A 14,016-nucleotide genomic window follows, 5' to 3' on the forward strand; every position below is an offset into this window, starting at 1 on the left:
GTTTTGCTCATGAAATGCCAATGGGTTAGAGAAGACAATTCATGGACAGATTGGGTCCTATTCTGCAGCAAAGTGGGTAATTTCCCAAGCTATCAGGGTGGAGTCAAAAAGTAAAACTTTCTATTTTTACCAAATTTCTGATCTTCAACTTTGACCGTGATTTGTGAGAGATAAGTGGATGGATGGGAAAACTTCAAACTCCTAAGGAATTTGAAGAAACTCATCCATGGGCTCAGGGACACTTCTGAGAAACTATGAACAAACACAGCATGCAACAGCCGCTAAAATAACAGTACCTAATTTATGCAAATACACACAAAACTAAAATAAACAGGACACAAATCCCCTAGAGGGGTCTTCAGGCTTGCTTAAAAACAAACTAATACAAAAGATGTGAATCAGTGCAAAAAGGAGAAGTGTAAGTATAGAACTAAGCAATTAACATGTTACTTTTTTCATCACAGTAAACTTTTTTTTGAATAAAAAAGAAATCAAATCAGATATTGACCAATAAAATGTGTTGACCATTTAAAAAAAAATAATAATTTAAATCCCTTCTAGTGTAAAAAATCTGAAACCCATGTTTGAACAAAGAAGGAAGGCATTTTGCTCTTTCTTGTCAGTTTTGAGACAAACAAGTGAGCATTAAGAATATTTTGTGCCCTTTTTATTTGAGTATCTTTTCAATTATGACATTTTCATATAAAGGTTGTACAGTTTTTCTAGGTAGAAATCAATTGTCCTTCGCATGATAAGCATCAATAATAAGTTATTAGCTCATGCTCTGTGTTTGCCAAGTTGTGCTGTTTTTGATCGTGTTTACGCTTATATTGTGATTTAAAGCAGCCATTATGAGTATCACTTTTTCTGGAGAAGCTGATTTTGTTAATATGATCTGTATAATAAAGACATTCTGTTGACTTTCAGTGAGCGGCAATTTGATTTGTTATTTCTCCAACATATTTAGTAGAACTGCATGGACATTACCATAGAACGTAACTTGTTTAAGCATAACGAATCTTCTCTCAAAGTGCCACATTTGACTTTAATAAATTCTGAGGGAAAGAGCTGACCAAAACCAAATCATGCTGGAAGGTTCCTGGGTATAAACATGAAACATAATAGCTCAACCGATCTTTACAAAACACAAAGTACACTTCAAGGCAAAACATGTGATGATGTACACAAACATGGTTGAGTGTACTTTTCCATCTTAGAGCAGAGGTGAGCAGGTCCGAAACTGAGGCGTTCCAGAATTTCAGAAGCTTGGATTGTTATTTTTACATCTGAACCTGGGGGGGCCAACATGGGTTACAGGACTGTGGTGATGTACATAGAGATCGGCTGCTTTGTGGTCTGCGTAGCCGGGTGGATTTTGGTCTGTTCCACTCAGCTCATTGACATCTGGACTTGGTCTGAGGTCAGCTCTGTTGTTCTGACAGCAGCAAACTACTACTCCAACCTGTGGAAAGATTGCGTTTCTGACTCCACGGGAGCCTCTGACTGCAAGGGAATCCCATCAATGCTGGCACTGAATTGTAAGTACAACATACAGTACCCTCTCAAAAGTATTCACACCTTTTGAGCTTATTCAGATTTCTTTCCTTATGACAAATTTCAGTGCATTATATTGTGTATTTCTGTAAAAAGGATTCTAACAAAATGGTGAATAATTGTGAATGAAACACAAGGGACACCATGAATTCACCTCTATAATAACACCACATTTCTCTGCAAATACAGCTGCAAGTTGTTCTAGTCTTTGTCTCTACTGGTTTTAAAGATGGAGACATAAAAAAAACTTTTGCTAATTCTTCCTCAAAAAATATCTCCAGCTTAGTCCTTGGGACAATTTTCCAGTCTTGCCACACATTCCCAATTAGATTTAGTAATGATCTCAACCGGTGTTTTTCAATCCTGGTCCCAAGGAGCCACTGTCCTCCATTTTTCTGATTCTATGGATCTAACTTAAAAGAATTGCTGATTGAAAGAGTTTCTGCAGGACTTGATGGCATAAGGAGGAGGAAAAACAATTATTTGAATCAGGTGTGGTCAAGCAGAGAAGCATCTAAAACATGAAGGACTGAGGGCGCTGATCAACAGTTTGAGGACCATTGATCTAGATTATTCCACATCAGTGCTGGATATATGTTCAGGGTCATTATCCTTCTCAGAAGCAAAACTTCACTTCAGTGTCAATTTGTTTTTATTTGAGGCTGAAATCAAATGTGCCTAACATGTTTTTTTTTTGTTGCTGTTTTTTTTTTTGAAGGAATATTCTGGATTTGGCTCCACCCATCTTTCCATCATTGACCAATTTCCGTTGTCCGCATAAGAAAAGCATTCTCATAACATGATTTGAGCGAACGACCTATTAGATACATCTCTGATTGATGCTCTCTTTCTCTTAGCTCTCAGGTTAGACAGCTGGCCAATTACTTGGTAGGTTTGCAGTTGTGACAATGACAGATTTAATAGTGTTTTTGTGAAATCTTCAATTCTTCTTAGAATCTCTTCACAACTTTCTCCCTGACCCCTCTGATATGTTCCTTGGTGTTTCTGCTTCTGTTTCTTCTCTAATGTCCACTTACAAACCTCTGAAGTCTTCAAAAACAAACAGATGTAGTTATACTAATATCACCTGTGTGTGATCTGGTAAATCGCACACAAGTGGATAATTTGCAAAATAAGTACATTCTCAAGATAGATTATTGAATTTGTTTTTTTAGGGGCATCAAAGCAAGTGGATAAACAGGAATGCAAGGATCACTTTTCCAGAAAACCATGTATATTTTTATTCTTACACTTTTTCTATTATGAACAACTGCGTATTGATGTAATACAAAAAAAAAGCATAATAAAATACATTGAGATTTGTGGTTCAGGGGGTATGAGTACTTTTTCCAATACCCTGTTTGATGAAATGCATAACATATTCAAACTATTTTTGTCATGATCCGTGTTTCTATGTGTTTATTTTCTAGTTTCTGTGTGATCCTGTTCCCCTGTTAGTCCTGTCTCTGCGTCTTTCCCCGTTGATTGTCTCCCAGGTGTGTCTCGTTCCCGTGATTACCCCGTGTGTATTTAGTCTCCCCTGTTGTCTGTGTTCTTCGTCGGGTCCTTGTCTACTGATTGTCAATTGAATGTCTATTGATGTCACCTGTCTCCGTGCTGCCAGTTTTTCCTCGTGCTGTTTCCCCGTTGTTCCTTGTTGTTGGTTTATTATCATTAAATTCATCATTTTCGCTACATCCTGGTTCCTGCCTGCGTCTCTACTCACCACAAACCACCGCCTCATGACAATTTTTGCTTTTCAACAGGGGACATTCATATGTGCCGGGCTCTCATCATCACCTCCATCATTTTGGCTTTCTTTGGATCCATCTTGGTCTTAGTGGGAATGAAGTGCACTAAGATTGGGGGCTCAGAGATTACCAACGCAAAAGTAACCTTTGCTGGAGGGATGAACTACCTAATAGGAGGTAAAACCCAGAAAGATCTCACTGATGTAAACCCAGTGTTTCAGCATTTAAAGTAATGTCCCTATGTCATTTCAGGAATGTGTGCAATGGTGGCGTTCTCATATTATGCAAACAAAATCATTTCAGAGTTTCAGAACCCAAACTATGTGGAACAGAAGTATGTGCAACCCATTAAATAGCCAACCTTTGTCTGCAAAAAACAAATAGACAGCTCGGTAGCGTTTTTCTCTTTTCATCTGTTACCAGGTTTGAGATAGGTGTTGGAGTCTTCATTGGCTGGGGTGGCTCCACTTTACTTATCGCTGGAGGCCTTATTTACAGTATCTTAGCAGGGAGAGAAGCCTTCAAATCAAGGTCAGATACTGATATTAAAAAGTAAAAAAAACAAACAACATTTGCCCTTTCCATTGTTCTCTAAAATACAACTGTATATCTTTTGAATTTGATCCTCACAGGCCAGAGAAGTACCCCATCACAGAGTACCCTGCTTACACGTTTGTCCCATCGAGAAAAAGCTACGCATCATCGGCTCGCACAGAGATCACAGGAACCAGAAAGTCCAGGAGCTCCAGCGGAAGCAGAAACAGCAGCATCTCCGTCATCTCAAGCTCAACAAGGAAGACGGGCAGCAAGGCTTATGTCTGATTTTTGCCTACAGTTTCATGGAAAAGTATTTTCTCTCCTTACAGATTTGATCTGTTTTTGCTTTTTTCGGTCAGATGTACATGTTTCAGATCATTCAACACGTACGTTTTCTCATCACTGTATCTACTTGAAGGGCTTTCGGAGTAAAATTCGTTCATGCCTTGTGTTGGACAGCAACATTTTCTTTGCTGTAGAATATTTTTTGACTTGGTGGTTTTCACAAACCATCAAAATGATAACCCCAAAAGACTGAATGCTATATTTTAAACTGTTGAATTGACTGCTTAAACAGATTTTAAAGATTGCTCATATTTCCAAAGGGATAATAATTCATAAAATGACTACAACTCAAACAAGTTAGATTCAATCAGTCAATTAAGCAAATTTTGAAGCAAATTTGTTTGTTTTGCTTAGGATATTTGTTAACTGGTTAAATTTGCTGAGGTAATAAAATAGTTTTTGTCTTTTTTCATGTCAAAACTTTTAAACTTAGCAAAATTTACTTTGGTCTAATTTACGACCTACATTTATGCATCTTTATCAAGGGTAACAAAAATGCTATTTCAGATTTTCTAATGGCAGTATCCGTATTTATTTAAGTTTTAAATATCTTAAAGCAGGGTATAAATGCATTAGATTAATCAAAAAAATTTGATCACCACTACAATGTTATCCGAGAGCTTTATTGAAATCAGAAGAAAATGTAAAAATGAAGAATTAATGGACAAGAATTGTTTGTGTACTGAAATGCAATTCAAAGCACTGCTCTGTGTTCCTTACCACAAAGCCTTAGAAATACAAGAAAGTAGAGCTCCTCAACTCAAAACAACAAAATATTAATTCGACCTGCGATCCATATAGTATCCCACAGAAGTGTGCCGCTGTATTTCCATGGTACCCTGTCTCTGCTACACCCTGACACCCCTTGGTACTCTAATTCAATACAATCATGCAGATCAAACGAGATAATGCAAACAATCCAGTCAGGTTCAATTTCTATCTAGTATACCCAGCAGATTGCATCAAGTTACTGGGAGGAAAGCTCCAACAGAACCTGTGGTGAGTGGGCCATTTGTTATGACTGACTGAAAAGATACACAAGAATTTGAAATATCTGGAGTACAGCTAGAGTATGACACAACTATCAACTAAAGTTGTGTCTATCTACCTAAATTCTGAGGAAAGGAGGGAGCACTAATTATATTTTTGAGGAGCTACAGAGATCCACTACTTAGGTGAAAGTTTGTCGACAGGAGAAATACGAGTGCCCTCCATGAATCAGTTATTTTTTTAGATGGAACAATGGGAAGAACACAGCAAAGCAAGTTGTGTTTACAGTTTGCTACAAGTCTGTCATGTAAGGATGAAGCAAAGAAGGTCCTCTTGTCAAATGAAACTTTTTACCCTACATGCATATCTAACACTGTGGACAAGTCATTCTCATGGTAAAAGCATGGTGGTTTACAGATTCATGCTGTGGGGACGCTTTACTTCATAAGCATGCCAGAGCTGATGTGAATGAGAAGATGGGTGATGCTAAATACAGGGTAATCCTGGTAGAAAACCTGAGAGAGATCCTAAAGAGTTGAGGCTGGCATGGGATGGGACTTGGTTTTCCCATCACCCTCCACATGCAAAATAAGCAGGATAAACAGCTAAAAGAGTAAGTTATAATTTTCAACATGGGAGGTGTTGAGAACGTCATGTTGCATCACTATATTTCTGTCATTTATCTCTAATAATGAGGTGGACGTACTCTCTGAATCGCAGAGGAACACTCCCAAGCACGCACAGTCCGTTTTGTGCTGCCGTGGCTGCTCTCGGTTGAGCCAAGAGTTATGGGCGGGGCTTAACACGCAACCCAGCCAATCAGGGGCCCCCACGACCGGACAGCGGAGTGTGCTGATGTGCTGTGACTGCTGGGGAGAACAGGGGAGCTATGCACAACCGTGGAAAGCAACACATGGGACCACAGAGAGCTAAGCCAAGCATCTGGTAAATCATCACCTGACAGCTTGGGATATACCGAGAGAAGACCAAATTCAACCATGGTGTCCATCGAGCATGTAGCCCACAAGATACTGAGTTACATCCCATATGTTCTTGTTTTGATTGACATGCGATATGAGGGTAAGAGTTGCTAGTTAGCTTTATTCAGATATCCATAGTTACTGTCTTTGTAACGGTGACATTTACTATAACCGTTATCCATAAGTCAAACTGACCTGTGATTGGAGTTCTGACGCTGTTAGCTTGCTAGGTGGCTAGCTGTTTTGGCTCACTTTGAGCTAGGTAATTATAGTGGTTTAGCTTGTTTTTGTTTGGAAGTTTCTCTCTGTGTTTGACTCTGAAAATAATAAAAGCTAACAATATTGACTACTAAACAAATAAGCTGACTTTTACCGTGGGGGAAAAAAAGACAAAAAGCTTCAGCTGGTCGGTTATAAAGTTTGAGAGCGATAGGAATCTTGTTTTTTAAATAAAAACTTTATTGTTCCAATTTTTTTTTTGCATTTTTTTGTAAAGAGTGATCAGGAGACATTCTATAAATTTAAAATGCACTAAAACAAATAACTTTTGTCATTAACGTAAATGTAAATCGTACAATTAACAACTTGGTTCTAATCGATTTTGCAAAATAAGTTTAAGAAATTGATCAAAATAAAGTTACTAACTATACTTCACATTAGCTAACCGTTTACTCTGCTATGACATCTGTTATTTTTGCTACGTTTCCTGCATGGCAGTTAAAGAGCAAAGTGACAGATTGCATAAGGCTGCTTCATTATTTTATACCTGCGAACTCACACCTGGTCTAACTCTGCCCGCAGCAGGCTCTGCGGTAACACATGTAAGCAGCTGTTATATTTAAAGGGATGGAAGAGCCAAATACAATCAATTATAAGACCGATATGTGTGTCTACAATTAATAGGTGAAATGCATTTTTTTTTAGTATTAATTTCATAATTGAATAACTACAATTCTCACAGTAAATCCAAAACTTTTAACAAACCAGACTAGGATATTTCAGAAAGTAAAAAATAAAAGTAAAGCAAATAATCCTTGCACTCAAGCAGCAAACTTTGTGAAAAGCAATGCTTTTTGCTTTTCTTAAAACTTGTGGGCCTGACTGGGTGTGTGTGTGTGTGCATACATTGTTATCTCTTCGTGTGTTTCCAGGAGTGAAATGTGGGAAGGATGGAAGTGTCGACAATCACATGGAAATGGGAAAGAAGCTGCTTGCTGCTGGACAGCTGGCTGATGCCCTCTCACATTTTCATGCTGCTGTGGGTGAGTACTGTAAATAAAAAAGCATGTTATTTTTACTCAATAAAATGCATTTTAGGACAGGTGTGTGGTTGTATTTTCTGCCATGTACCCAGATGGAGACCCCAAGAATTATATTGCGTACTACAGGAGGGCTACAGTGTTTCTTGCGATGGGAAAATCAAAGTCTGCACTGCCAGACCTAAGCAGAGTCATTGAACTCAAACCAGACTTCACATCTGTGAGTTTTTATCTTTGAAACCAGAAATAACTTTTTACTCCTATGTTTTGTCATATTGCGCTGCCAGGTTTAGTAATTCTTTTTCTTTTTTGCAGTAGATCAAAATCTAACACCTCCATTTCTCTTTAAAAGGCACGTCTTCAGAGAGGAAACCTTCTGCTGAAGCAGGGAAAGCTGGACGAAGCAGAAAGTGACTTCAAGAAGGTGGTAGGTGTAGTTTCATGTTTAAGCAAGACTTGTCCAGGAGGGGTCAGTGTTGATCTGTTAACCTGATCTCCCTCATTCCAGCAAGTTTAAAAAAAAAAAAAAAAAAAAAAGGCTACATTTCCTTTACAAAAGAGAACATTTGTTGAACAATATACTGAGCAGAGTTACCTTGTAATGTTTGCTTGATTGGATCAACATTATTGGTTCTACAATAAGATTCGGCAGAATGATGAGTTTAGTTATGGKTTTTTTTTTATGAGTGTCTCAGTAGAAGGTTACCCGGAAAAGCATATTGGAAAAAAACAAAAGAAAACAACATTTTGAATAGCCTTCAGACGGTTTATTATGCATTGTCCTTCTTTCATTTTTTTTTCTTATCACCTTGGATGTGATGCTGTCCTTTTGTACCATGTTTTGAGATACAAACTACTCGAATCCCATTTGAGTGTTGAAAGGCTTTCAGGTTCATCCAAACATCATTTGTCGTAAGAGTATAAACAAAATCACGAGGAAGAACCATATTCATTAAAACAAAATGTTTGCCTGACACAATGCTTCCAGTGTTGATGTTGTTTCTTCAGCAATCCGTACAGATAGACTCATTATGCAGATCAGAAATATTCACTTTTAAATAAAAGGGAAGACTTATTTCTTTTTCAAGATTAGTGATTTTACTTAAAGAATCACAAAAAAATAAACAATGGTTCAATGTCAAAACAGAAAGTCCTTGTTTGAATTTCCTCCTTACTGCCAGATGAGCTGCAGTCCCTCTGGAAAGTCCATTTAAGGTGGTGAAACCTTTTACTGTAATAACGCCAAGTAACCTGGCCAGAGGTGGACGCTGTCCTGCTGTTTCAGCAGTCTGCAGCTGTAGTCTAACCTAATGCATCACATTTATGTTTCCACTCTCAGCTGAGTTTGCAGGAATCCCTTGAAAGGGTGGTTGGGTCTTCCTATGCAGCATCTCAGTCATTAGCAGATATTGCTCTGGTAAATATGATGAGAATCTTTACGGCTAATGGGTTCAAGGAGCAATGTTTGGAGAGGAGGCAGCCAATGGCAGGGAAATCGTAGGTGACTTTGGAAGTCAGCTTTCGTTGTGATTTTCGGAGGGTTTCTTTGGTCCTTGTTGAGCCTGCAACATTTCAAATTCAGATCTTCCTCATTCTGGTTGTAATTTAAGCATAACTAAGAGACGCAATGCCTCGCCTTAAAACGTTCCAGCTCAAATCCAACCCTTCGGACAAAGAAGAGAAGGAAGCTACAAGCCAGCTGGCGAAGTCCGACGAACTCCAGCGGCTTGTGGCCGAGGCGCGCCGCAGCTATGACAGCAGAGACTACATGACAGCCGCTGCCCAGCTCGAGGCGATAATTGAGGTAAGATGCATCGCCTCTGTTGTTTATTACTGCAGAGCGTTCACCGTGTTTGTGAAGCAGTCGCCTGCAAATGTTTGCCTCTGCCCGTTTCCCCCAGACCTGCGTTTGGGATGTGACCTCTCGTGAGATGAGAGCAGAGTGCTTCATTCAGATGGGAGAGATGGGGAAGGCCATCAGCGACCTCAAAGCTTTGTCCAAGCTGAAGAACGACAACACCCAGGCTTTCTACAAGCTCAGCACCATCTACTATAACCTCGGAGACCACGAGATGTCACTCAAGTAAGGAGGGCCTTTGTGAGTTTTGTTTTGCCACATATGCACTCTTTCTGAAATGATTTTTTTAGAAATATTTGCTGATATTCTTTAGTCAACCTGCAGTTCTTTGCAGAAATCTTCACATCGATTGAACTGTGTTGACATTACAACCATGAATTTCAGTTGCAAACTGATTGACTTTACCTACAAAGTAAAGTCGGAAGGTAATTTAAGGGTATCTGAGTAAAGACGGCAGGTTTTTATTAATAAGAGTTTAAAAAGCATTTACATTCCTAAAAGATGATTTGAAGTTTGTGGCTATAATGTGACAGAATATGAAGAACTTTATGGCGCATAAATACTTCTGCAAGACACCATAACTCTGCTTGAATATGCCACTCTCTCTTGGTTATTAGAGCCAGAAAGTCAGTCATTTCAAGCACTTGGCGCAGTGTAAATGTAGCAAGAAACCAGTGAAATATTTCTGTAATAAAAAAAAAAAAAGAAAGCATAAAAAGTCTGCTCATCTCCTGTGACCCGCAGTGAGGTGCGCGAGTGCCTGAAGCTGGATCCGGATCACAAGCAGTGTTTCAGCCATTACAAACAGGTCAAGAAGCTCAACAAACAGATCCAGTCTGCAGAGGAGCTCATCCGAGAGCAGAGGTTTGTGTTTCGGACCGTCGCTTTAAGAAAATGTGTGCTGGCTTGAAATGGTTAAGGTGAAATGCTTCAAAGGGCCTGAATATGTTTCATTATCTTTTATGGTATGGTAAGAATGAAATATCCCCTCTAAATACCAGAGGTCACATCAGCTATAGTCTCTTTTTGAAATCCTGAAGCACTCCCACTTTCTGGTTTCATACACATGCCTGCAAATCCTATCTTAACGTGAACGGCTGTCTCATCAAATTTGACTTAATGYACAGTGTTCATAAGACTGCACTTGGAGAATGATGCTGCACGCCGTGCAGCGTTTTCTGCTGGCTGACATGTCCTCCTGATCTTGAAGGTTTGAGGAGGCAGTGAGTAAATATGAAGCCGTTATGAAGACCGAGCCCAATGTTCCCCAGTTCTCCGCTCTGGCCAAGGAGAGAATCTGCCACGCACTTTCACAGGTCGGAGCCCTCACTGCTGCCTCAAAAACTCACTCTGTAGTTTTTTTTTATTATTTTTTTTGTTTACAGGAATATTAACTGAACCGTTGTGTTTGGGTTTGTGTTCTGAGCAGGCTCAGCAGGGGGGCAGGGCGGTCTCRGCGTGTAGCGAAGTCCTGCAGTCGGATCCTGAGAACGTGAATGTGCTGAAGGACAGAGCCGAGGCCTACGTTCAAGACGAACAGTATGAAGAAGGTAAGCCTGCTGGCTCSACCGCGCTGTAATTTCTTACATTTCAACTCTGTCTGAAACTTCTTTATTTTTCTCCTGCGTGTGTACTCGGATATCTTGACAGATATCTGATTATAACAAAGAAAACRGCTAAAACACTTCTACCTTTTAATAAAGAAAATATACAGTGTGTAGCAAAAGTTTTAATAGTCATGTTTTGTCTTGTTACAACCAAAAACTTAAGTGTATTTCATTAAGTGATGGCAACACAGAATGATGCATAATTCCCAAGYRGAAGGAAAGTCAGAAAACGTAGTGCAAACTGAACTCMTTCTGGAGTTGCCTGTTTAGTAAATAAACTGTGTGTAATTTATTTCTGTATGGCTACAGAAATAAACCCTAGAAGGGTTGTTGGAGAACGTTAGTCCTATTTGCAATTAAAGATTAGAGATACGGTGGTGGCAGCATTATGCTTTTGAAGAAAATTCTACAAAAGAATTGAGACTGGGCCAGAGGTTCAAACATAAAGCCAGAGCTACAGTGGAGAGAATATTCTTTTATTAGAATCAGGAGTATGAATAATGTACTATAAGCTAATTATTAAGCTTGTCTTTTTTAAATCTTTTTGTATCAGAATAATAGGATTCCTTAACTCTAAGTAAACTTGTTGATTTGAYAAAAGAAAACATTTTTGTCATGAAAGCATATATTTTAAGTAGTGGATGCAATCTTTATACGGTTTACCATTTGACACTGAATTCATATGTATGCCTTTAATATGATGTTAAAACTAATCTAAAGCTTTTGAGAAATGTTTTTTTTTTTTATTATTGGATGTCTTCACTTTTCTACAAATGGTCCTGCTGATGGTAACAACTGTAATGACACAGTCTTACCACAAGGGGTCCCTGCTGGATCACAGCATAAGAGCAGTTAACAGTCCTGACGTTAGTATTTCAGAATCAGGTTCTCTGCACAGAATCGTGGCTTTTCCTAGGACTGCGTGTCTCTGTGCCACTCCTCCTCCAGACTCTGATTCCTCCATTTTCAAGTGAAATGTAAAATGTACTTTTATCTAAAAAGACGACTCTGGACAACTGAGTGCTTTTTTTTTTAACCCAGATCAGACACTCTTGGTGATATCTCTATTTYGGGAGTGGCTTAACACGATGAATGTCAGACGTAGCCAATGTATTGGGTATATCTCATTGAGATTACTCTTGAAGCTCTGACTCCTGCTGAAGTTCATACTTTAAGTCTCCCCCAACTTCCTAAATGGACTTTGCTTGTGTACTTTTTTCTTCCACTCAACTTTCTATTTGTGCACACAAATGCAGCACTCTGTAAAGGATCTGCTTCCTCAGCATGGATTCACTCTCCTTGTGTGTGCTGGTGACCATCTGACCATCAAAGTCAGTCCTCAAGGGCCGGGATCCTGCCTGTTTAAGTTCTCTTCCTTGTTCAACTCACCTGGATCAAATGATRGCTCGTTAGCAGAACAGCAGCTGTGTTTTCATTGGCCACATCATTATGCAATATGGAAACATGGCAATTTTGGGAAAAAAAAAAAAAAACTCTAGATTTTTGTGAAAAGTTTTGGTGCTACAATGATTTTTCAGTTGTGTCAACATTGGCTTGTTTTGCAAAACTGTAATGGAAATACTGTTTTTAGCATCACACGAGTGACAGGATGTTGCCTTTGGTGCAGACCACGAAGMAGACAACAGGAAGTAGTYGGAGGATCTTATTTAATGGAAATGGCACAATTGCGTAATTTTTTAATATATATTAGTGGAATAYYGATCAAGTTTTGCACCCTAAATGTAAAATTATTGTTATTAGCTACAATAATGAGTCAACAAAAATGTATATTTTACTTTTTTAATTTAATTACTAAAACTTTCAAATGATTTTTTTTATGCATTGAAGGGCAGCTGTGAATTAACATGCTTTAAAAACACTTTTTCCAATTCAGAGCTGTGCTTTATTCTTTACTAACAATTTTCAAAACAGAAAGAAAGCACGTTAGACATTCATGTTTCAAACCCCCTTGAGGATGTTAAGTCATGTTAGGTTTCACTTTTAAATTTTACTGAGCCAACATCTCATAGGTGCTAGTTGTAAAGGTCAGTATGCACATAAATGGAGTAATGGCTGCAACAAAACAAAACATTAATTTCAGCYTCCTGCTCCTTTATTTTAGTTCCTTCCAGGTCTTAACAAACCCYCAAACYTTTTGTAATAATAATWMAAAAAAACATCTTGTAAAWCTCTCCAATAAACCCTATCATTCTGTAAAGTCGGCYAAGAAGAAATAAGATTCATCTTCGAGATCCCCCACCATCACATCCCCGAGAAAAAAAACCCTCGCTGAGATTAATCTGTGCTGTCATTAACGTGACTCGAGCACATCAGCCGTTAAGAGACGGCGGACCGCATGTGGGCCTTTAATGTGTCAGAACACATGGGCGTTTAATTCACCTGGGTTCGCCTCGCAGGATCAACACGGCTCAAAGCAGCCAAACTTGCGCTCGCAAGCAGCCTGAAGCCGCCTGAAGCCGCCTCTGCTTCCTGCTGAATGAGTTTATATCGAGAGGGAAGAAGCTGCAGATGGAACCTATTAAATTAATRTGACGTCGATAAAGCAAGAGCATGTAGGCCAACATTTATGAAGCGATGGGAGCTACTAAAGGCAAATAATGGCAGATATTTGGGTAGGTTTTTTTTTAAAGGTTTTATCGGCTCTAGTGGCCTTTATTTGATAGTTAATTGACAGGAAAGTTGGTAATGAGAGATGGGGAAAGACATGCAGCACAAGTCGCCAGGCCGGGAATCAAACCTGCGACGGCTGCGTCGAGGACTAAGGCCTCCATACATGGGTTGTGCTTAACCCCTGCGCCACCACAACACACCTTAGATATTTGGGTAGTTTTCAGCACTTTCTGAATGTGGAAACTTGAGTAATTTATTTAAAGCAGCTTGACATTTTAAGGTGTAGTAATCCATCTGCTGATCCCTTAGAGGAGATTTACTGTTTTCCTCACAAGTTTATATAAACCATTTCTTCCTCCACTCTCATTTCTTATCAAGTTGAATAACTTGTCAGCTTTCCTGACATTTGCTTAGCATATCTGGGTTATTTTGGTCCTCAGTGCAGTTTATTCAAATTAGGCAGAAAGAAAAAAAAAAATTATATATATATATATTTTTTTTTTT

The 14,016-nt window shown here is 38.9% G+C and overlaps 2 protein-coding genes across 2 annotated transcripts in view; both read left to right on the forward strand.

The window, feature by feature from the left end:
* The first annotated feature begins 1,272 nt into the window (after positions 1 to 1,272).
* On the forward strand, positions 1,273 to 4,291 carry LOC103458908 (claudin-10-like). Its single transcript, XM_008400041.2, has 5 exons — positions 1,273 to 1,538; positions 3,321 to 3,482; positions 3,558 to 3,639; positions 3,729 to 3,836; positions 3,938 to 4,291. Exons 1-5 carry the CDS (start codon positions 1,307 to 1,309, stop codon positions 4,125 to 4,127), a joined length of 774 nt encoding a protein of 257 aa, XP_008398263.1. The 5' UTR covers positions 1,273 to 1,306; the 3' UTR covers positions 4,128 to 4,291.
* A 1,699-nt stretch (positions 4,292 to 5,990) lies between these two features.
* dnajc3a (DnaJ (Hsp40) homolog, subfamily C, member 3a) overlaps positions 5,991 to 14,016 on the forward strand; it is a 12,082-nt gene continuing 4,056 nt past the window's right edge. Inside the window, exons 1-9 of the mRNA XM_008400030.2 lie at positions 5,991 to 6,257; positions 7,309 to 7,419; positions 7,512 to 7,636; positions 7,769 to 7,843; positions 9,068 to 9,220; positions 9,318 to 9,499; positions 10,019 to 10,138; positions 10,485 to 10,590; positions 10,704 to 10,824. Of these exons, the coding sequence (XP_008398252.1) occupies positions 6,176 to 6,257; positions 7,309 to 7,419; positions 7,512 to 7,636; positions 7,769 to 7,843; positions 9,068 to 9,220; positions 9,318 to 9,499; positions 10,019 to 10,138; positions 10,485 to 10,590; positions 10,704 to 10,824 (1,075 nt within the window). The 5' untranslated portion in view covers positions 5,991 to 6,175. The remainder of the gene's footprint in view (positions 6,258 to 7,308; positions 7,420 to 7,511; positions 7,637 to 7,768; positions 7,844 to 9,067; positions 9,221 to 9,317; positions 9,500 to 10,018; positions 10,139 to 10,484; positions 10,591 to 10,703; positions 10,825 to 14,016) is intronic.

Source organism: Poecilia reticulata, linkage group LG2 (assembly GCF_000633615.1).
Source record: "Poecilia reticulata strain Guanapo linkage group LG2, Guppy_female_1.0+MT, whole genome shotgun sequence".
Classification (NCBI taxonomy): Eukaryota; Metazoa; Chordata; class Actinopteri; order Cyprinodontiformes; family Poeciliidae; genus Poecilia; species Poecilia reticulata.